This window comes from Anas acuta, chromosome 1, assembly GCF_963932015.1.
Source record: "Anas acuta chromosome 1, bAnaAcu1.1, whole genome shotgun sequence".
NCBI lineage: Eukaryota > Metazoa > Chordata > Aves > Anseriformes > Anatidae > Anas > Anas acuta.
In genome coordinates this window covers 155,755,028-155,779,909 of record NC_088979.1, presented here as the reverse complement: position 1 = coordinate 155,779,909, position 24,882 = coordinate 155,755,028, and the positions used below count along the sequence as shown (strand labels likewise).

At 36.8% G+C, this 24,882-nt stretch overlaps 1 protein-coding gene across 1 annotated transcript in view; it reads left to right on the top strand.

The window, feature by feature from the left end:
• The window catches only part of KITLG (KIT ligand), a 55,831-nt gene extending 32,378 nt beyond the window's left edge, over nt 1–23,453 (top strand). The window contains exons 3-10 of the mRNA XM_068667801.1: nt 2,091–2,153; nt 6,527–6,706; nt 8,925–9,087; nt 10,005–10,100; nt 17,197–17,306; nt 17,793–17,869; nt 19,804–19,887; nt 20,995–23,453. Of these exons, the coding sequence (XP_068523902.1) occupies nt 2,091–2,153; nt 6,527–6,706; nt 8,925–9,087; nt 10,005–10,100; nt 17,197–17,306; nt 17,793–17,869; nt 19,804–19,843 (729 nt within the window). The 3' untranslated portion in view covers nt 19,844–19,887; nt 20,995–23,453. The remainder of the gene's footprint in view (nt 1–2,090; nt 2,154–6,526; nt 6,707–8,924; nt 9,088–10,004; nt 10,101–17,196; nt 17,307–17,792; nt 17,870–19,803; nt 19,888–20,994) is intronic.
• The last annotated feature ends 1,429 nt before the right edge of the window (nt 23,454–24,882 follow it).

The following is a 24,882-nucleotide window of genomic DNA, read 5'->3' as shown; positions in this document are numbered from 1 at the left end:
ATAAAAAAATAAAAATTGATCTATGGAAATGAATTAATGGTGGTTATTTTTATAAAACCTGTTTTTTTGTTGCTGTAGAAGAAAGCCAGAGGTCACTGAACTCAGGGACTGTGTTTCAGTCCATGGTGTAAAAAAAAAAATGTTTGGAAGTCGCTAGTGACTGACATAAGTACTGTCCTTGATCATTTCTTGAACCTGAACATTTTGAAATTGCTGTTTCAATTTTAAATTGAAACTACATTTTAATTAACAATAAAACATTCTGTTGTGTCAAACAAAATATTACCTAAAAACTGCACAGAAAGAAAAAAAATCACTTTGCTGGTTGCTATAGCAGCAGAAGCAGAAACAGACATGACAGAACGATCTTTAACCCAAAGAAGCAGAAATGCTTTGCTGAACAAAGTGTAGATTCTACTTCAGGAAGGGAATTATGTATATCCTTGACATCTTTTGTCTAAATGGATTTCAAATAAAGATGAGAAGTATCCATTGAATCTTTAATCAATACAAATGAGAAAAAATTTGCTGTATCACTAAGTATCACAGTACTGGTAGACCTTTTGGACAAGGTTTTTCAAGAGATTGTGGATCGTGGCAGCATATCCCCAGTCAGCACATTCACCATATGATAGCATATCAAGCATATCTCAGAGTAGTGTTGGATCCCATCTGTAGGAGACTGCATTGTATAGTTTAGTAAGACGTCTTTCTCCACTCCTTATCCTTGCTTCAGAGCACCCCATACTTACCCACAGTGGTAGAGTTGTGCTCAGCTGATATGTGCAGAAGCTTTCCTTTGCCCCAGGACACTTCAGTGATGTAATTATATTGCTCACCATTAGTAGGAGGCACAGCTTCAAAGTTAAAGTTGTGCGTAAGTGTTTTTCTGTGACCATAAGGTAGGCAGGTATTTTGTTAGGTTCAAATTTATTATTTTGTTAGGTTTGTTAGGTTCAGGTATTTTGTTAGGTTAGTCGGCTGAATATGAGCTAGTAGTGTGCTGAGGTGGCCAAGAAGGCCAACGGCATCCTGGCTTAAGAAGCAGTGTGGCCAGCAGGACTAAGGAAGCGATTGTCCCCCTGCACTTGGCTCTGGTGAGGCCACACCTCAAGTACTGTGTTTAGTTCTGGGCCCCTCACTACAAGAAGGATATTGAGGGGCTCGAGCGAGTCCAGAGAAGGGCGACGAAGCTGGTGAGGGGTCTGGAGAACAAGTCCTATGAGGAGCAGCTGAGGGAGCTGGGTTTGTTCAGCCTGGGGATAAGGAGACTCAGGGGCGACCTTATCAGTCTTTATAAGTAAATTAAAGGAGGCTGTAGTGAGGTGGGGTTGGTCTATTCTCCTGTGTGCCTGGTGACAGGACGAGGGGGAATGGGCTAACGTTGCGCCAGGGGTGTTTTAGATTGGATATTAGGAAGAACTTCTTTAATGAGCCCATTGGAATGGGCTGCCCAGGGAAGTGATGGAGTCACCATTCCTGGAAGTCTTTAAAAGACGTTTAGATGTTGAATTTAGCAATATGGTTTAGTGGAAGACTTGTTAGCATTAGGTCAGAGGTTGGACTCGATGATCTTGAGGTCTCTATCAACCTAGAAAATTCTGTGATTCTGTGAAATGCCTTCTTACGTTGAAAGTTACTTGAAGGAGAAGGGCTTAGTCAAAGATTACCGGGCATGCATGTTTGGAGATGTTCAGGTTACATGCGAATTGCCACACAAATTTTCCCGACAGTTGAAGACATGCCATTAAAAGATGGAAATGCAGTGGAAATTCTGCAGTAGTGAATAACCTCAGAACATCACTTCTTCTCACCACATTAGTGATTTTAATTCTTCTGGGCAGTGCTGAACATGATCAGATTGGATCTGGGAAAGTTAGGGAGGTGTGGGAAGATACTTCTCTCCTGAGCAAATAAGATTTAGTAGCAATTCTATAGGAAACAGTATGCACATTTTTACAGCTTGTAGGTTACACAAATCTGTGTTGAATATTTGATGGATTCTGTTGAATACAAAACAATGGAATGTGATGGAAGATGTCTTATTTTTTGTAATTGGTAATAACATTTTTATTATCTATTTATTGTAGGTTGGAAATCTGCCAAATGATTATATGATAACCCTTAAATATGTCCCGAAGATGGATAGCTTGGTAAGTACAATCACTTCATGATAATTCCAATAAAACAGCCCACTAGAACCTGTGGTGGTGATAACATTTTTAGCTAGTCCTATGGCTTAATAAGTTACAGTTGAAGGACAGTTGTTCCACTTTTGCAAGTATTCGTTTAAAAGACAGGAATATATAGTGACTCCTGAAGTCACTTAAAACCTTGCTAATTACAAGAATCCTGCAAAAATATTTCTTTGTATTCCATTTTTTACCATTTTCTCTGGAAAAAAAATAAATACACCTAACTATGCTATTATTTCATTATGCCAATTGATTTTTCTTTTTCTTAAACAAGTAGTTTCTTATGAACTGTAGTTTGGAATATATCCTAAAATATCATTCTAGCTTAGAAATTTTATTAAAGTACAGCAAACGGACTAGACAATGAAGAGACGCCCAAGTTCAGTAAATAACAGTGTCAGTAACTAAACAAACAGACAAAAAGTGAGGATGTTATTTCATTCAAACATGCTGTGAAGTTCCTTCTACACATTCTTTCTATGTAACTCCATAGTTAATACATAATGATGCTTTTAAGTAAACACCTTCTGCCTTCTTTAAAATGTTATAGCCTTTTGTATTAAAAACTTTTTCATACTATCTTATTGCTTATTCTACTAAATATTTTTTCCCTATTTTTTTCCCATATTTTTTAAAAGGATGGGTTGAAAATGCTCTCTTGGTTGTTGCATGCAGTGAAAAAAAAAAAAAAAAAGAAAAGAAAAGAAGTTGAACATAGAAATTCTGCTGAATGCATATTCCTTAAACTTTACTCCTTTGGCAGAAAAAATCAGCAGAACAAATTCTATGGAAATCATGTACACTAGGTCCTATATAATACAATTAAAACTAATGAAAAAATAATTATTTGCTCAAAATAACCATTACCCAGGAAGACTAGCTGCCACCATCCCCTGATTGCAGTGCATTTTGCAATTCTGCCCTTTCAATGCCTGCTGTGATGAGCATCGGTGGAGAGCAGCCGTAGCCTGGGTTCTGCTCCCCACTCAGGGATGAGCACTGCAGCTGCCTGGTGTGGGCTGGGCTGTGTTCTCTCTGCTGCTCTCTTGGGAAGTGTTTATGTTGTGGATGAAGAAGACCAGGGAGCCAGCTTGAGCAATGGACTCCCAGTTGTTCTCACTGCTTAACTCTTACCTCCCTCCGTGGTTTAGTTTTGGCTGCCAGTAAGTAGTTTCTTCTATAGTTTAAACGCCATGTCATCTTGCTGCATCACATCCAGAAACCTAGATCCAGTTTACATTTATGATGTGTAGCCAAGAATTAAATAGGAAGAAGAGAAGTTTAGAGCTGGGATTTCCATATTCACTCTGCTTGTACACCACATTCAGTAGTGGTGAGGGAAGGTGCAGCTCTTGGCTGCATGCCTTCCCAGGGGGAAGTATTCAGCGGTATTCACGTCCTGCTCTGCCAAATTCCTCTCTGGGGATTTCAGCTTGTGTACCACAGCACATACCACAGCAAGGGCTGACTGAATATGTAGGTTTTGCTCTGGGATCTTAAAGGTCCCTGCAAGCTGAGAAACCTAGGGCTTTGCATAAGGCAAACACCTTTTGTTCAGCCTTGAAAAAACTGAAACAACACTTTGCAGTTTGTTGGTCTGTTTTTTTTTTTTTTTTTTTTTTTCCCCAATAGATTTCAATCTTAAATGTGTGCACAAAGTGAGAAATGTACTCCAGGTAGAAAATCTAGAATGTAAATGACTAAAGGTAGGAAGGCAGAGTGAATGCAAAGCAGATGGAAAGCCAGTGTAGTGCATGTAACAGGAACAGACTGACCTGATCCATTAAACAGAATGGTTGTTGCATTATGCACTAGCTCAAGGCATTTGAGTGGTGTTAAAAGTAGTCTTGAATAGAGCAAAGTGTGTAGTCTAACCTGAAGGTTAAAAGGCAAAGATGACAGCAGCAGGGGCTAAATTCAAAAGGAGAGATAAACTCCAAACTTTTAGATAAATGTAGAAAGAAAAAACTAAATGACGAGTACCTGCAAATACAGAGGAAGTTAGGTTTGTAAGTATTCCAAGATATAATTCCTAGTCCAAATTTACACACATAAAAAGAGCAGAGTCAAACCTCTGTTTCTCCTTGACAAATAATGTCAGTTTTAGCAGTTTCATCCCTGTGTTTGATAGGTATTGAGAAAGCACGAGAATGCATCTCTTGATATTACTGAAAAGAAAACTTAACGCTTCCATGGAATACAGCTTTGTAAGTCAAAACAGTTCAGCCGGAGGAGATTCTCATGCACTTGCTAAACCACAGGAACAAAACCTCAGATAAAGTTTCCAGGTTTGCAGTTCAGAGTAGCTACACCAAAGCAAAAGTAAACTTGTTTTCTGTCTCCTGATGGGAGATGACACAATGCATGCTGCTTGAATGGAGTACATTTCAACAAACCATCTCTGATTTTTGAATCTGCCTCTCTCCTCCTGTTGTAGTGCTTGAAGGAGAAAAGGGAAGCAGAGAATCAAGCCAAACACTATCCGTTTCACATTGTGTTTCATTCCTTTTAAACTCTTGATATAATTGCAGAAAACTTGTTAGTAGTGTGTGAGAAAGTTGTACACAAAAATGAAACCTGAGGTGGAGCTAAACAATGTGTTTCCTTTCAGTTCTCTAAGCATGGAAGCCTAGTGATCTGGTTGGTCTTTGAAAGTATGGATGTTTCTTCCTCATCAAAGACATATACAGATCATGGCAGAACAGCTCTGTTACTTAGAAAGTCATTTGTCTCCAGGTAATGATATTGATAGTAGTAAATACATTTTTTTTTTTAGAATAAACAATCTGTATGCAGAGTTATTGCAGAAATTGACTCAAATGAGATAAGTCTAGAAACAGGTAGAGTGGCAGAATTTTCCCTTGTGCTGCAGGAGGAGGTATGAATGATCTCATTGAATGCTGCCCGGGAGGGTTGTGGAGTCTCCTTCTCCACATTCAAAACATCCGTGGACATGTTCCTGTGTGCCATGACTTAGGTGTTCCTGCTCCAGCAGGGGAATTGGACTAGATGATCTTTCAAGGTCCCGTCCAATCCCTAATATTCTGTGATTCTGTGATTCTGTGAAATCATGGAACATTCAAAACAATTTTAGTAATACTGAAGGTACATCTTCCTTAGGGGTTGCTAGGCCAAAATCTTCATGGCTGGCAGGCTTGATCGATCATTTGACATTTTCACCAGTTGAAAAAAATTGCTCCATATGTGCAATAAATTTCCATAACATTTACTGTGAATAGTGCAATATTTATTGGGAAGAGATTTCCATATACATGTTGCCATGTGACTAACACGTTACCTGCCTTTCTACTGACCATACCTGGTAAGGGCAATTTCTTTTTTTTCTTTGTTATTGTTTTGGTTTGTTTTGGGTTTGGTTTTGGTTCTTGTTTTTGTTTTTCTGGGGAGAGTGGAACTGAGTGGCTCTTTTATTTACTTAACTATTGTTATATAAATCCAAGTAAAATAAGTTAAAGACTCCTGTAAGGTAACAAAATGAATGACCAGGTTCTAATTGTGTGAACAGCTGTATAAACCTTATCTGCAATCTAGCTGCACAGGAATCAGTTAAAGTGTTTGAACTCTATTCCAGTGGCACGGATGTGGCAGATACCATGACAGGTTGTGTAAAACTCTTTTGTTGTCGAGAACTCAGGAAAAGAAAGACTTTTAGGTATAGAAACTATTCTTAGGAATGGCATTTAGTGAAAGCACTAAGAGAAGTTAACTGAGCTAACTAGTTCAGAGGTGGATAAAGGCACACATGGTTTTCCATAGCAAAACATCTAGGGAATTATCCTTCAGAAGAGATTTAAGTCAAGAATCTTTGAGATTAAATGAGTCATGTAGGGTAACAATGATACAATTAAGACTGAGTATAGTTTTCCTATAAAAAAATAGTTGTTGTTTTTTTTTTTTTTTGGAAAGTTTTTTTTTTTTTATAGGAAAAATATCGTTTTCCTATAAAAAAAAAAAAAGGTCTGGAGAGAAAAAAAAGGTTAATGAAAGCATAGAAGAGGGTTCATAGTAGCATGTCCTAAGGCTCAAATTCTCAACAGACTTATGCTTAGCATTCATTAAGAATTTAATGAAAGGATGGCATCAAACAGACAACCATAAATATGTCAGTATCAGTGAGAATAGAAATTTTACCAAAAGGACTGAAGAAAAAGTTGGCTGACACAAAAGAAGGAGATTTTTAATTTAGACATTCAAGATAATTTAAATTGGAAAGAACAATCTAATCTTTAGAACATTGAGTTGCATAACCAGCTTTTGGAAAAGTCTGATATTTAATCTACCTCTCTGTCTTTCTTTTTATCCCCTGACAGCCTAATCACTGTTGGTTGCATTTGATGGTGCCTGAATTTTCAAGGAGTCTACATAGTCTTCTCCAGAAATTTTCTGATATTTCCGATATGTCTGATGTTTTAAGCAACTATTCAATCATCAATAATCTCACAAGGATAATTAATGATCTTATGGCATGTCTAGCTTTTGATAAAAATAAGGTAATCTAATGCAGATTTTCTACTTTTATGTTGGATACTTTTACTTATTTTTTAAAAATTTGTTTTCGTTTCTATTGCTGTATGTCTGAAATCCTGCTTTGTTTAGAGATGCACTGAGTACATTGTGCTAATGTTGGATAGTTGTCATTTCCTGTTTCAAAGAAAATGACTTGCATAAAATTACAGTATATGCAAAGATCTTTATGCAGTTATATAAGTAGTGAAATTACCAGCCTTAACATAATTAATTCATTCATGTCTGTTTCCAACAAGCAGAAGTTTTCCTTGTACATCCAGCTTAAATTACATATTTTCCTAGTGATCTTAACGTAATGTAAAAATTATGTAGTTGAAACTATTAATATACTCTTAAAGTATGTATCACAGTTTGTGAGGCTCAGAAAGCTTCACCATGATTTAATGTAACTTTTTATACAGAAGTGCAGCAAAGACTAGAGGATATTGCTCCATTTCCATGTTTCTGTAAGCCAGCAGCAGCTGGGAGGGTTCCATGAGTCTTTGGGTATCTGATGGATCAGACATATGAGATTCTCTAGGATTAAATTGATAGGGAAAACTTATTTTCTAATGGATAGGGAAAACTTAATTTTCTAAATTAATTTTCTAATCTCCTACCCAGCTCTAACCAGTCTATCAGTAATTAAAAATTCTGTAGTCAATGGTATTGTCTCACTGAAAAATAATGGCCCAAATTCATCATGTTTTATAGGACTACGATTTCATCTTCCCTATGCATTTATTTGTCTAGAAAGTCCTTAGCTGTTGTAATCGCTTCTTTTTTCCTCTCCTCTCCTCTCCTCTCCTCTCCTCTCCTCTCCTCTCCTCTCCTCTCCTCTCCTCTCCTCTCCTCTCCTCTCCTCTCCTCTCCTCTCCTCTCCTCTCCTCTCCTCTCCTCTCCTCTCCTCTCCTCTCCTCTCCTCTCCTCTCCTCTCCTCTCCTCTCCTCTCCTCTCCTCTCCTCTCCTCTCCTCTCCTCTCCTCTCCTCTCCTCTCCTCTCCTCTCCTCTCCTTTTCAATTCAGAATAAATTAAGTGCACAAAAATACCCAATGTCATTTGATGTGATATAAGCTTGTAACCTTGTCATATATTGCCATTATATTTCTGAGAACTTATTCCGTAATTAGATATTCCCTATCATTCCATTCCAAATCAAATTCTGTCCAATCTTCAATTTATTTATTTATTTATTTATTTATTCTTCTGTATTCTTGTCATTATGATTCAGGACCCTCAACTGGAATATGATTGGGGAAAGGGAAATTTATTTTGCAGAATGCAAAAGCAAGTAAATACCCTGTAATTCACAGAAATTCAGCATTAAAGAGGAAACAATTTTGGAACTAAGAACTAGGAAAATTGCCCTGGTTTTAATTTAAAGCCAAGGGAAATCAATTTAACCCATGTTTTTACCATTCCTATTAGGAGTAAGGAGTAGCAACCCCAGATCAAATTTGAACTGCTGGCATAAGAAACATCTGTTGTGAAAGCCAGGGTCAGGTAGAAAGAAAAAAAGAAAACAACCATAAATGATCTTAACATGGACCTCAATATTTTTGTTTAGTCTGGCATAAAAAACTTGTCTGTTAGACCTCAAAGTGATTGGGCTTCCTTGTTTATAGTCCTGTTCTTATTTTTAGGTACATTATCAGAGATCTCAGCCTGCTTCTAAGCCACAGTGTGTCCTAGCTATTGTATTCTGTTCCCTGTACTCTTACGACAATAGCTATGATTGTGTTGTGTTCCTGAATTCAGATTAAAAGGATCATGCAGAACATAAGCAAGTAATGTGAAATCAAGGTTTTGTTTATTTGTTTGTTTAATGAGTGATCTCAAATTAAAAATATAAAAAAAAAAAAAAAAAAAGAGAGAGAGAGAGAAGAAAAACAGAGAGAGAGAAGAAGAGAAAAAAGTAAAACCTCTTCGTTTTCAGCATGAGATGAGAGATTGCCTTTCATTCCTTGGCATTTCTACAACCATGGATTAATATTTTATTTCTGTTTGCAAGGTTAATTTGAAATCCTCATATCAGATGTCTTGCTTGCTTTGTTAAGGTTGTATACAGCAGATTTGGTCTTCTGCAGGTTAAAAATTTAAGCTATTTTATGTCATCTTTGCATACTTTAATCATCTGTTGAGGTGATGAAATGAGAGTCTCACCTGACCCTCTTTCAAGATGAATTCTATGTTTTACCCTAGGATTTTATAAAAGAAAATGGTCACCTTTATGAAGAACATCGCTTCTTTCCTGAGCAGTTTTTTGAGGTCTTTAATAGTACCATTGAGGTTTACAAGGAGTTTGCAGACACATTGGATAAGAATGACTGCATTCTGCCTTCAACAGTAGAAACACCAGAGAATGGTAAGATGGCTCTTGTTTTAGGGAACAGAAACTAAGTAGATAGAAATGGGTGATTTTCCTTTAATTTCAGAGATGCTGAGGATCTGAGTCTGTATCTCCATGTCTCTTTTTACTGCAAGTTAAAATTACAACCAGTACCAATGCTTGTATTTCTGTTCTAAGTAGAGTTATATCTGGCAGTAAAGCTAATGCCATCATTTCTGGTGACATCATTCCTTAATATAATCCAAATAACTTCACAATACTCTGCTCTGTTTCTTTTCATCCCAAATACATGCTGGATTGGCTTTTTACATTGCTCTTATTCTTCATCTTATCTTCTATTGATGCGCTATTTAATTTTTATAAGGTAGAAATGGAGCTCCTGATTGCACTACTTAAAGGACAGGAAGCTAGGACAAGTTGTAAACTGGAGTACCCTCGAGTTGTCTCCATAGCTGAAAAAGGGTCATGTTTGCTTGATTTAAAAGAATTAACTTGTGTGAGGCTCTTGCAGTTCATTCTCATCCTTCCAGTAAACAGAGGTTTTATATTCTCTTTTCTTTTACTTTCTGTAGTGACAGCTATTAGCTGTTTTAATTAGGGCAATGTGTCTAGTTGCCCAATTACACCAGTAGTAACTAGAAGTAGATCAGTGCTACAGCCTAAGAACACATTTAAAATGATTGCTTTTCCAGAATAACTATTCGGCTGCAGCTCAGTGTGTGGACACATCTGTCTCTTAATATGGCTGTTTTTGTTGTTGTTGTTGTTGTTGTTGTTGTTGTTTTTTGTCTTATTAAAAAAAAAAAAGCCCTGTAACTACATTTTTAGAACAGCCCTATAGCGAAATCAGAGTAGTCCTATAGCCAATCATCTTATATAGAGAGAACTGTATTTTAAGTTACATAATGCTGACACACTCATTTTCTATTTAGATTCCAGAGTCGCTGTCACAAAAACAATTTTGTTTCCTCCTGTTGCTGCCAGCTCCCTTAGGAATGACAGCACTGGCAGTAACACTAGCAGTAACAGTAAGTACAAGTGATTGAATTAATATATGTGTCTCCATTTTGTTCTGGTGGCTGGTTGTTATGAGAGCTCAGAGGAAAATAATGTCTTAATTGAATAAATTAATGAGAAGTTACTTGTGCCTGATGGTATACCATGTGTTTCTCAGCTGCAATAGTAAAATGCAATGAACGTGTCTAATCAACATTTAGAAATGGTATAAAATTATAATGCTGTGACAGCTCTCATGCACTTGGAGAGGGCAGGTTTCCTCATTTTGTCTCACTGCTATCATGAGGTCTCACTAGTCATATGACCTCAGCAAACATGGCTCTTCCAGATACCTCATTTTAACTCTCAGAAAAGGAAGGTTCTCCAAATAACAGAATAGCAGTCCTGAATTGGGCTCAGGATACTCACTTTGGTGAAAAATATTTCTGTATGTTGTATTTTGAGAGTATTCCTGATGCCAAACTTGATACCAAACCTGAAGACTTGTTGTAGTTCCAAAAAGACTAGCTCCACACTCAGTGTGCTTTTAGCTGAGATCAAGAACATAGTTACTACACCTTTTTTGAGGTTGTAATCTTCTGTCTGGCATGACTATCTCTGTGTTTCTCATCTGTCTTGATCAGTGCATTACATGACTGACAAGTCAGACAGCCTGGAGTTGTTGCCGTAAGATTACCCATTGATTGAAGCATTACCCATCAAAGGTCAGAAAGGATAGAGGAATCTGAAGTGAAGAGAAATAACAGATTTTCAGGGGACTTTAGTGACATAATGTACAACAATGTGAATACTCTCTGGAGTTTTCTGAAGGAGGGGTTTTTCCTTAGAGGTTCTTGAAATGGTGCCTAAATCTTATCATACATGTTGTTGTTTCCCTTGTTCCTTTCTCCCAGACACATCAGGATGACAGTGTGCACCCCTATTTACTATTTCCCTCTTTCATTTCACAAACACCCATATTATCTGAACGTGTGATGTTGAAGTGTGTGGCTGATGCTCCTCATGCTGAGGAAAGCATAGCCAAGGAGGCAGCCTGGTACAGCCTGGTAGGCACAATGGAAGCTCCTGACTGTGGGACAGATACTTCTAAGAATGGATTTCTTCTCTTCCTACTTCACTTGCAAATGTGTAATCTAGTTATTCTCTGGGTTTTCATAACCGTGTATGCTACGTCTTAGTTAACTTACAGCAGTTGTCAGGTTGAAAGACCTTCTGGTTGCTTTCTAATTAACACAAGGTCTGAAGTTATCACTCCCCAGTACTCTGAGAAGAAGGTTGGAATAAAATCTGCCTTCAACTCCTGGCTGCCAGCTTGCCTCTCTGGAAAAGGGAAATCTCACTGCCATAAATTCATATCCAAGAGGTCACACAGCTGGCTGCAAATAACCTTATGAGCCCAGTGCCAATTGTGAGGCACGAGGAGGGGGCTAAAAAGTGCATAACTGCATCTCAGGTCTGAACATGTAATAATTTTTGATGTAACTATGAGAGGAAGAATATTCAAATGCAGCCTGAAGCAATGAGAATGGATCAAGGAGCCAAAGAAAGATAGAAAGAGATTACAGAAGCAGTTCAGATGAAAGGAGTTTTGACCCATCAGAGTAACAAGAGGGACACCGGACAGAGGCCAGGGCTCCAACCTCTGAATTGGCATCTGTGTCTCTACTGTGAACAGGAGTACAGAAACAGGCTCATTAATCTTGCTTTATAACTGGAACTGATAATGAAGTAGGAAAAAAAAAAAAAAGCCTAAGTAAATTAAAGTAATGCAGTAAGTCAAAGAAATTGCTTGGCTGGCCATATGCTGTAAGGTGTATTCTAACCGATTAACATTATCTTAAGCAATTTATTTGAAAATTGGATAGCAGTTAACAGCCTTATGTAGAAATGACAAAGACTGAATGTCTAGGGCTGGGGACAGTTTGAACACATAATCAGATTAAATTACATTAACTTGGAGATTGGATGCTGACTGGTTACACTTTTGTTATTAGTTTGGAGCTTTTGGGGTAAAAGACCTGTGACATCTTTATTGGCCTCTCTCTCTTACTGCCAGAGAATGGTCTTCGGCACCAATTTTAGGTTTGTTTTGGCTTTACTGCTGAGTAAATTCTCTTTTTTAATTAATCCCTGCCTTCCTAGAAGGAAAAAAATGAATAATCCTTACTACTTTCCACATGGAGAACCCTCAGCACAGGGGACTCAGTCTTCCAGCTGCAGGTCTATTCTCAGAACAATACAACTAGATTCAAAATTCAGGAACGCATATATTTGGAGAAGAGAGAAAACCTGAAAAAAGGCATCCCTAGACACAAAACAATGCATTTCTTTTAAATAACCCTCTTTATTATTAAACGTATTTAAAACGATCTATTTAAAATGATCTATTTAAAATTAATGGTTTCTAAGCTATTGAGAAGCATTCACTGTTTACAAAAGAATCCTTCCAGATGAATAATAAATATGGAATCTGTTATGAATGTCTGCTTAGAGAGCCAGATGACTTGAATTGCTCCTGATTTTAAATTCAGCTTAGGCAAACCTTAAGAAAATCATCTAATAAAATCATTTGTGAAAGAATTATCATAGGAATTGCATATAATATAAATTAGTTAACTTACATTTTTTCTCGTGTTGCTGCTACATTTATTGCAAGTCATATTTCATTACTTCATCATTATTACACAATGATAGAATTGAACTACTGTAATAGAGGTGAGCCCTGACAAGATCTACACCAAAAATCTTATCCTAACTAAATGTAAAATGGATATTTATGTTTCCTTCTCTTGGTTCTACATAACTGTAATCCAATTTAAATTCTGAGTAACTGTTTAAGTCCCATTGGTGTCATTTGGATCATTATCCCATGCATAGTCTAGAGAATTCATATGAGGTGGTTCCTATGTAAAGAACAAATATCAGGATAAGAGGTCTTGAACTTCATCTCTTGTTTCAGTGCTTGAATCAAGCAGTAGATAGTATTCTTTTTTTTCACCCCACCAAATGAATCTCATGTTTCCCAGCTTAAACTTGAACTTGCCAGCTGTTAATAACACTTCTCACATTAGCACCTTGTTTCTATGGCACAATTTATATTTTTATGGAAGGTTCAGTGTTGCTTTCTTCCATTTTTTGCCTATAGTTTCCTTACAATAGTTAAGCTTTATTATTCAGTACTGAACAGCTCAAAGAACGTGTGCTCTGTAAACACTGAGACCTATAGAAGTGTTTTTAGAGAGAAGGTCGATTTTTATAATTAAGCAAAGAATACTGTAGTTTAATTCAGTAATTGCACAACAATTTGAAAATATTACGCATGGCTTAATGCAATTGGTGTTGCATTCTGTGCCTTTGTTCCTTTATTCCACCTTTACAGTTAATGGCAAACCCTAATGAACAGGTGAGAGCTGTTCTACATTTTTGTAGATAAGATCTTTTGGTAATTGTGTTGGAGCTTAGCAGAGGTAAAGTGAAAATTCCTTTGAGACATAAATGGTAATAAAATCTAGCTGGTGGTTGGAATCATAATTGCTTGCTAAACCTACATACATGGCTCAAGGTGGAAAGCAGCTGAATAACTTCATTGTGTAGCTCAGTGGCTTTCAATGTAAATGCATTTCAATCACAGCTTAACATCCTGTTGTCCATGAAGATTATAAATGAATCTACTTCAAATGATCTCACTTCCTAAAGGATTCTTCCACAAGGTGTGAAGTGAGAGCTTGGAGAGGTGCTGGCCTGCTTCCACTCCCCTTTAGCACCTTGCAGGATAGGGTCTATTTCAAGTGAATAATGTACCAACTGCAGAGCCAGAAGTTCCTCTGGCGTTGCCCAAGAAGTTCACAGTTACCAAACCATCTGGTTCCTCCTATTCCTTATCCTGCTCTGCCTTCACAACCATCAGGAGTTGGAATGTTTTTAGTATAGAGCTGTATAGAGCTGTTTTAGTTCAATTTTCTAACAGAGGTAAAGGTCTCTACTGAAGGAAAAATAATTATAATAAAACTATTCACTGAGAGGTGGGCCTGTGCAAATCTTATGACATTCAACATGGACAAGTGCAAGGACAACTGCATCTGGACTGGGGCAATCCCAAGCACAAATACAGTCTGGGTGGAGAATAGATTGAGAGCAGCCCTGAGGAGAAGGACCTGGGAGTGTTGGTTGATGAAAAGCTTAACATGACCTGGCAATGTGCACTTGCAGCCTGGAAATCCAACTGTATCCTGGGCTGCATCAAAAGCAGCATGGCCAGCAGGGCAAGGGAGGTGATTGTCACCTCTGCTCTGTTCCTGTGAGACCCCACCTGGAGCACTGTGTTCAGTTCATGGTGCCCCCAATATAAGAAGGACATGGAAGTATTAGAATGAGTCCAGAGGAGGGCCACGAGGATGATCAAAGGGCTGGAGCACTTCTCCTATGAAGACAGGCTGAATAAATTGGGGTTGTTCAGCCTGAAGAGAAGGCTCCAGGGAGACCTCAAAGTGGCCTTCCAGTACCTAAAGGGGGCCTACAGGAAAGCTGGGGAAGGACTCATTATCAGGGGGTGTAGTGATAGGACAAGGAGTAGTGGCTTTAAAGTAAAAGAAGATAGGTTTGGATTAGATATTAGGAAGAAATTCTTCACTCAGAGGCTGTGGCAAAGGTTTCCCAGAGAAGCTGTAGATGCCCCATCCCTGCAAGTGTTCAAGGCCAGGCTGGATGGGGCCTTGAGCAACCTACATGTAGTCTAGTGGGAAGTGTCCCAGCCCATGGCATCCTTGGAACTAGATCATCGTTAAGGTCCTTTCCACCCAAACCATTACATGTGTCTGTGATTCTATGATTCCTTTCCATAGATGCTGAAGAAAGCATCTGTATTGGAGATATCTTCTCAAAATCAGATTGTTCCACTTTTAGATGCCTCATTGTAAAGAAAACTCTTCTGTTGTTTAAGAAAATCTAAATTTTTTGAAAATTTGTAAAAGTCAGCATGCCAGACTAACAATGATCTCCCTGAATGCACACAATTTCTCAAGGAGTTTACATAAAAATCAGCTGGCTGGCATTGCAGTCAGATGTTTTTTGAGGTTTTACACACTGCTATAACATCTTATCAAATGGCTTAGTCTTCATGTGACCTGAAGAGTTTTTCCTCTGATTTTTATCTCACTTTTCCTTTTTTTTTTTTTTTTTTTTTTTCTGAACTTCAGGCAGAATCCAGGAAACATGACCATCACCATAAATTCAGTTGTATAACTGAGCAGTCTCACACTGGGAAGAATGGCTAATGTGATCAAGAAAAAAAGCATTTAACTTTTCTTGACTAAAACACAAGAACAGAGTAGGAATTTTCTTCTGAGAATATAAGTCTCATAAATAATGTCAATGTTTTTTAATCTGTTCAGGCTCTCTCTACACTACCTGCCTTTGCCAGATTCAGTTCTGTAAGTCAACCTCCTCTATACCTAACCTAGAACAGACTTTGATAAAAGATGTGCCCTTCCCATTAATTTCTGCACTTGGTTTTAATGTCTGAGCAGACAAAGGCAGATTAATTAATAGCCTCTTTTCAACTGACATTCATCTCTGTAGAACTTTGTTTCCCTTATCCTTTGTAGACAGATTTCTTTCACAGCAGACTATTATCTATTCTGCTTGACCAATATTGCCTTTTAGTATGACAAGTCTACTGGATGTAAGTAAAATTGAAACCTCTATCATAGGAGTCTAGAGCCTTGTAAATGGTGCATAATAATGGGGTGCAGACTTTCTGTTTTCTTATTTTGTAGTTCTCCCTGTGGTAACTATGTAAACATGGATGGATTTCAAAGATAAAAAGAGTGTTTGTGTAAAAACGTCTACCATGACTTGCAGAAAAACTCAGAGATTTGAAAATAGGTTTCCAGATATTATGTGAATGCTCCTTTCTGAAGTGTTTTCTTAGTGGCTGTTTAATAATGTACTAAATGCACATCAATTGACACAGTATATCATACTATATGTGCTTAGAAGTTTGCTGTTTGTATGAGTCACAAAAATTTCTAGTGCTATCATTCCATTTTTATTTCTATATCTAATCATCTACACTTTTCCTGTGCTTAGTTTAGTTCTTTTCCTATAAGCTGACAATACTCACACCATTTGAGCTGCAGACTCCAAATCATGATATCAACTAAAACTGAGTGGATGGTGTCTAAACTGGCAGTTTCCTGCTTCTCACTTTGTATTTCAGAAGGTGGATCCCAGGGTGACTCCACAGGACTTTTCACATCCTGCTCTTGATTAAATAACTGGATAGCCTCATTTTAGTCTTGGCAGGCACACAGCTGTCTGTGAGGGGAATGGAATTGCTTGTGTACTTGTGTAATTGCTTGTGTAATTGTTTTAGGTCAGAGGTTGGACTCGATGATCTTGAGGTCTCTTCCAGCCTAGAAATTCTGTGATTCTGTGATTCTGTGTACATAAAAGACTAGGATTGGGGCTCTTCCATATGAAATGTAAAAAGCTGTCAAAAAATGGTAGCAACAAAATAGCACACAGCTAGACTTCAACTTACAAGGGTTTGATCTTAATGAAGTCAGCAGGACCTTTCCAGGCACACATTTGAAGTGAATTCAGGCTTATTTTGTTAAAATAACCTCGCTTGAGAGGCCTCGTGTTGAGGTTCATTATTGGAAAAGCAGAATGTCTATCTGCAGTCAGTAGGATGTTTCTTATGGAACTTAAGCAAATACATGAAGTGACTGTTTAGAAGTGGCAGATATTTTCTCTTCAAAAAATTACTTTGTGTTACAAAATAAGACTGTTAAAAACTGATATATCCAAAACTTTTAAGTAAAGGAAGGAGAAAATGCTCTACAAATGAGAAAAGGATAATTAGTCTTGGAACTATTAAACAGAACAATTGCAGAAATGGGAGGAGCATCTTTGTGGTCAAAAAAGTTTCTGTGAGATTTTGTATGAAATGCATCTCTTGTACACAGTACTTTGAAGTATCTCTTCTGCTATTTAAGAAGCTGTTATGTAGGTGGTGCATAAAAGTGCTCTTACTAATAGTGTTGCCCTGAAGATAGTTTTCTGCCATAAATCTGTCTTCCCTAACGAGAACATCTGTAATTACAGAAGAGGCACTTGGCTTCATTAGCAGCTCCAGCCTTCAAGGGATCAGCATAGCATTGACATCATTACTGTCTCTTCTTATTGGCTTTATTTTGGGAGCCATATATTGGAAGGTAAGAAATACTACATTTGATTGTTTACATTGCATATTTCATAGTTATACAGAGGCAGGAAGAACAGAACAATTCTGCATGTGAAAGCAAGAGACATCTCTTCTGATCTTCACTGAACTGTGTGACATGCAAATGTAAATCTCTTGTGAAATACTTCAGTTCCATCACCAAACTGTAAATCTTGTCTTAGCAGCATGCTAGCTCTCTAACTGGAAATTGAAAACTGGATTCACCCAATTTCTCAGTTCTTCTATTATATCATGAGAAGGATTCTTTTACTTTTAGCTATTGTGGCTTACCTACAATACAAAGGCTTTAATTTTAAAATTATTGGAGTAGGAGATGTGGCCTACATAAGATTTGGCCTATGTTTTGCAAAATGATTTTGATATTGAAATTCTGGAGCAAACTGAAACATACAATTGTTTTGTGAGTTTTTAATGAAGCGTTAAAATTTTTACATTTAATGCATTTTTTTTCTTCTAGAAAACACATCCCAAATCCAGACCAGAGAGTGATGAAACTACAGAGTGTCATGGCTGTCAAGAGGAAAATGAGATAAGGTATAATGTTTCACTTTACACACATATATACAAATGTAAGTTCGTCTTTGAGAGATGCTTACTGAAGGTTCCTCTTCAGCTCTCAGAATGACAATCATGTCACAAAACCAAACCGCATTATCAAGTGTTTTGCTATAGAGTCAAAATGTGTGCTTAGGTTGTGTCCTTTGAAGGAGCTCCTATTTGAAAAGTAAGAATTTATATGGAGGATATTTCTGTATACCTCATTTTATTAATGAGGCATTATCTTCCCTTTATCTGTCCTTCCTCCCACCATGAGTAAGGAATAGTGATGAAAAGCAGCAGCTTCAAAGGAGTATCTTACTTGGGGAGAATGAAGTAAACCCAGGATGACTGAGACCTGTAAAAGAAATGACAGAGAAGTGAATTTGTTATTGTAAGGTGTAAAACTAGGTTGATATTAAGCAAACAAAAAGAAAACAGCATCTTCTTAGTTGTACTTCTAAATCCTTTTAAATCTGTCTTGCAGTAACGTTTTTCACATTTTGTCATCTTTTGACACTCCCCTTGGTATGTTATACTGTTTTCTAGTTTTGTTTGTTTGTTTGTTTGTTTGTTTTTTAACTTTCATAGAAGCCATTGAGATTATATTCCTAATGACTTCATAACGTCATCCTGAAATGATTTGCTGCTCTATTCATACTTAAACACAGCTTTATCTCTTTTTAAAGCTGAAATAATTCTGTATAACTCAGTCAATTCGACAAACCCAGAAATAACAATAGAAGATATTCAAAGTTGCTTGAACATGACTTGGGTAAAGACATCAAAGAACAGTTTAGGATGGAAGGGACCTCAAAGGTTATCTAGTTCCAACACCCTCCCTCCACCGCCATGGGCTGGGACACTTCCCACTAGACCAGGTTGCTCAAAGCCCCATCCAGCCTGGCCTTGAACACTTGCAGAGATGGGGCATCTACAGCTTCTCTAGGAAACCTGTTCAAGGTCCTCATCACTCTCTGAGTGAAGAATTTCTTCCTAATATCTAATCCAAATGTACCCTCTTTTACTTTAAAGCCATTACCCCTTGTCCTATCACTACAATCCCTTACAGAGTCCCTCTTCAGCTTTCCTTTAGGCACTGGAAGGCTGGTCTCCAAAGAACCTTCTCTTCTTCAGGCTGAACAACCCCAATTTTCTCAGCCTGTCTTCATAGGAGGCTCCAGCCCTCTGATAATCCTCATGGCCATCCTCTGAACTTGTTCTAACACGTCTATGTTAGAACACATCTTATACTGTAGGCTTCTCATATTTTGTGAAATGCCTCATGCTGCCCATAGATGAAGGCAGGAATAGAGAAGGTTCTGATCTAGCACTTTTGGTCACTTGTGCTGCAAGTTTCAATGTTTAATGGAAGAAGTGAGTTTAAACTTTCTAGAATCACACATACTTAAAATATTTTTTCTTCATGAACATTCATAGAAAGGAAGACTGCATATTTACCAAGTATATTAGTTGCTCAAAATAACTCATCCTACACCTCATCCTCACAGGTATTAAAACACATGAAATGGAACATGAATCTTCCTTCTAACTTCACAGGAAATACAAAGCATTGCTTTACAGGAGAAAGACAAAAGATGAAAATTGAACAATTAGTTAAGTGCAGGACATTGCCCTAAAAGGAAAATTTAAACAGGTTACATTTTACACATGAAGACTTCTTACATATATGTACATTTTTGCTCCCTCTTCATGAAGAAATTTGGAAAATTCATCCATAAGTAGGAAGAACATATTAGCAAACATAAGTTTTAATAATTTCAGTTAAATTACAAACATCACTTTTGTTATATGTAAATGTTTTTATTGTAACTAACTGATAAAAACTTCCATTCTAATTCCTTGAAACTGTAGTAATAGTACATATAGTACCAGCACTGTAGTAACAAAGTACTTATTTTTTATTTCAGGATGTTGCAGCAGAAAGAAAAAGAACATCTACAAGTGTAGCCATTGCTTTTTCTCCCTCAACACTGTTACTGTTTCATGTACTGGTAAGTTTGTATGGTTTAAAGTCCTAACACAAGCTTAACTTTTGTCTGTTGAAAAGAAATAAAACTTGTTATTAGTAGGCTTTGTTTGCACCTGAAGGTCTTTAGCTCCTAATCCTGAATCAATAATTTAGGTATTTGGCTGTTAATGTAAATATTACAAAATGAAAAATGACAGAATTTCAAAATTCAGCTACTGCTTCTCTTTTGGTTTTGACAGTCAATACAGAGAATTCTTCTTCTACAGCTGTTTCAAAGCAGCATGACCTAAAAAACAAAATCCTTAAAATAGCAGGATAGAGCTGAGCTTCTTTCGGTTGTTTACACAACACAGTTTGCGGTCTCCATAGCCTTATCAGATCCATCATTCTTGTGTTTGTGTATAAGAGTGAGCAGCGAACACAAGTGAACTTTCTCAGTCCCAGCAGTCCTCTACATATAGGAGCACGTCTCTGGCAAGAGGCTTCTTCTGCAGGACTAGGGCTTTACTTAGCCTGTGGATGGCCTCTCCAGCAAAGGTCTGGAAGATTCAGGCAGTGCTGAATGGTTTATTTTATGTCAGAGTGGAAGGAGCAAGCATCAGAGTACAACTGGCAGTCCAGGCTTTCCAGTGTACCCAGCAGCGGGCACTCTCAGGTCTGTTCCGAACTATTTGTAGTTATCTTCATAGCCACTTTCAGTCTCCCTAGCTAATTTATTCTAACATCTGCTCACTAAAAAGGGAAATCATCACTGCATTGAACCAGTCACTTATTTTTCAAAAAATGGTAAGTTCATTTGATATTGTGTTGTCCAGAACACTTTAAAGCCCTGCACAAATGTAACAGTTCTGTAAAACCATGAAAGTTATCTTATCACTGTCAACTAGATATTAATGGCTTTTGCTGGTAAGTGTGTTCTTGGACAGGAGTTTGCATGAAATTGAAAATACATCTCATTAACAATATATTTTGTTTCTGAATAAATGAATGCCATGCAAGTGTCTTGGAATATATCTATTTCCATAATTATAAGAAAAAATGTCTGTGTTATATATCTGTGAAAAGCTCTACTGTTTGGCAATACAGAGATACCAATCAGCAAAATTGTAATTTCCATTTTTCTCTTTAGGCAGGTAACAGTTACATGTTCGCTTCATAAATGAAGCAGCTTTAAGCACATTCATATTCCTTCTGGAGTGACAGACTGAGTCTGCATCTGTTGTTGCTGCCCATGACTCCATAGACATGACATAGTATGAGGACAATTTGTGTTTCTTACTGTGAAACCAACACTGAATTGAACAACGACAAGAAGAGTGTGCACTTAGCAGGACTGTATCTTATGTGAATATCTACCTTATGTTGCATTTGGGGATTTTAACTTGCATTAATACTTGCAGCTGACTCTGGCAAACAAAGTACATGTCCTGAAAAAAATGCATCTTTCAAATGCCTCCAACTATCTGTAATCACTGAAAGTCATAAATACCTTTGCATCCTTAATTTAAGTTCTGTGTCCTCTACCTTACCTTGGTGTCTTCAAATGGAGTTCTCTGAACTGACAGAAAACACAGAAATGGATACAGATAACATACTCTTCAATAATGTATATAAAACTTGAAAGTAAAGTCATGCCATGGACCAGTGTAGTAGCCTTTTACTTATAAGGAACTGGGTTTATGCCTGGCAAAGGTCATGTGTACAGAAACATGTGGTCACTGTTGGATGCCAGGTGGCTGTATGCCTGCCCCAGAAAGCCTCAAGAATTCATCAGCTTTGGCAGTGTCTGCTCAGAAGAAGCAAATACTGGATGAAGACAAAGTAAACAGGAGGTGATAATACATCATTGAGCTTTGAACCATTAGGAGTAACTGCTGGATACATGAACACTGGTGAAATTTCCAGCCATGCCAAGGGAAGAGAAAGTAAAGAGTCTGAACTGCGTTCAAACATCAGAATAAAGACAAACCTATGAAATGTATTTTAAATGCTGAAGATGCATGCCATTAATATCTTGTTTTTAAATGTATAGCATAGAAAATCTGAAAGATCCTGAGAATGTCTTTAGCTTTTACTTACATCAGCTGTAATTAACATTTGCATTGTTTTTTGAATGATTATTAAGCTTTAATATCCTGGTATTCTCCACTCTTAAGGTTAATTCTCCCTAAAACAAAAGGGAAAGGCTTTATTTCTCACTTGCCTTCTATATCTATTGCTGCTATAGCATCCATGGAATCTGTACAGGATTGAGGTACACATATGCATTTTCAAGTAAATCCTAAAATTACAATGGTATAATTTACCAGTGCAGTTGTGCATATTTTCATCCTGTCTCTTTCCAGATAATGGATATGAATCACTTATCTGTATTAGGGGTTTCAGTTTAGAAGATAAGGGCAACTCACTTCAAATTGTCAAGGTCGTTAAGAGTTTTAGTTTGAGTTACTTGAAAAAACTCTAAAAAACAAAAGAAACAAACAAACAAACAAACAAAAAAAACACAGCTCGTTTCACAGAAAGTTGTAATTCTCTTTAAAGTATACTATAACTTAACTGTAGATTCATAAAATATCCTGAGCTAGAAAGGACCCTGTAGAATCATCAAGTCCTGATTTTACACAGGGAAACCTAAGAGTTAAACCATATCTAAGAGCATTGTCCAAATGCTGCTTGTACATGGACTTAATTTTTAAAGAATTCTAGTGGAATTTTTAATCATCTGCTAAATTTCCTGAGAACCATGCATAAAAAGTATATAACCTATATATAATATGTGTGTGTTTGCACAACTGTATTATTAGTAAAATTGATTTGGCTTTCATATTCACCAAAAGAAAAAAATTAACTCAGATGTTTGATGTGTGCATGTAGACACCCTGAATGGCATTTTTACTGAGATCAATGGTGAAATTTCTCTTGAATTCACTGATACCAAGGTATGATCATATGGATCAATTTTTATTACCATGTGGATCATTACCATTTATACAAAGGCCTTTTTGCCCTGACTTAGTGTCAGAAAAGTGCCCTCCAGTCCTGCTCAACTGATACAAATTAACACAGTTCCATTAATGTTAACAGAGCTTTGAAGTTTGCATCATCTCAGGAACTTCTGTTCTAAAGAAGCTCAGTATGAGAATTAGGCCTTCATTTTTATTCAGAAGATGCTGGAGCACTCACCATTCAACAAGAAATAATTGTGAGAAGGGTTGCCCACCACTTCTAAAAAACGAACACATTTCAAATTTTAGCTCTGCAAAAATCAGTCAGAATTATCCATTAGCAGTTCAGTCTCATTTGAAAATGTGTAGTTATTTACTCACTAGACCTCTAAACTTATTTAAGATTTACCTTGAAAGAAATGTCAGCATGACCTAATTGATGGTAAGGGGGAGAATAACTTCAGATAGGTTTTGAAAGAAATGAAAATTATCCATATCAAGTGGAAGCAATTATCCTTACACATTTTACCAAAAACTTAAATATTTCATGTTGCTATACTATACATTCTCAAAGCAAGTTTATACATTTGAAGTTTTACAGTATTTTTCAATGATTCATTTAAAAAAAAAAAAAAAACAACAAGGTATTTATTAATATTACTTGTTTATAAGAATGTTAGTTTTCCTAAATACATATTTTCCAGCAAATCAAAAACACAGTTACATTGCACATTGGGGTGCCTTAAATTATAGTTTGACATTCAAAATGTGTGATGTTTTAGACTCCTTAATATTCATTCTACCTGTTCAATAGTAAAATACAAAATATCAGCTTTAAATTGAAACATACATTAAACCCAGATAGACAGTAGCAAAACATTCATGTTCTAAGAGTAACATCTTAAAATAGTAGCTATGTCACTTTTAGATAATGTCATGTACTTTAATCTCTGCTGCAGATCAAGGCAAATTTAAGGCTACGTGTGAAGTGAAAGAAAGTTCATGTATATACCTTCCAACTTGACATCACAACCTGTTTTTATTTTGTACATACACTGAACATAGTACAACACAGACTAGCAAAACTGTTGTTAGAGCTCATGTTTTCCCTGTTCTTCCTACCCGCTTTTGAGAGATTTGTACAAAATATTAGGTGGTCTCAGTCATTTTGCAAGGTAGAAGGACAGTTCTAGACATTTGTAAAGACAATGGATGTCATGGCACTTGAAAATGTGAGCATGAAATTATTTGAATGCTTCTGTGCCCATTTTGTCTACCCATCAAGGAAGCTCTTACTTCAGATGTAGTTAAATTTTGAAAAACTACTGACTTATGAGTCATCTTTGAAATGAGTGGAAGTAGGATGAGTTACTATTCTGTGGGAATAGTAGCAGCAGAAATAGTCCCTTAGTTGCTTCTTTATCCAGCTGTAACCAGTCTGACTTCTGAAGACTGATCAGTTCTTTGATCTTGTTTTTGGGTAGACATAACCTGTGCATTATTAACTCAGTTAGAAATTTATGCCCTTTCTCTTAAAATGAAGTTGGGGAGAAGTGAGTGTTGTATTTTCTTTTTTCTATGAGAGTTAAAAGTTTGGGTTTCAGATATCTGTGGTTTTGTGAGAAATTAAATTTTTTAGGTTTCATTTGGAGTAGTTGAACTTTGCATGCAGTTAATAGTGGCCTTGTGAGAATAAAAAGCAGATAGTGATATACTGAGTAACTCAATGTGCTATTTTAGATGTGTGTTTACTTGAATAAATTAATGGTACTTATTTCATCACAAGGTCATTGGATAAGTAAGCTTATGAACAACTAATGTGCTATACTATGGAGTATGTGTACAACCTGCACAGTTTTTAGATTCTATTCTTCACCAGCTCTGTTTTCTCTGTTGCTCTCTCTTTGTAATACACTGAAACTGTTCAGTACACATAGTACAACTATGAAATTGAAAAGCTAACCTTACATATAAAATACAGATATTTTGAGTTAGATTTACATTTAAGAATTATCCAAGATTCTTCTGTTCAGGAATCTGATTCAACTGTCTAGTGAATGCAGATCTACAAT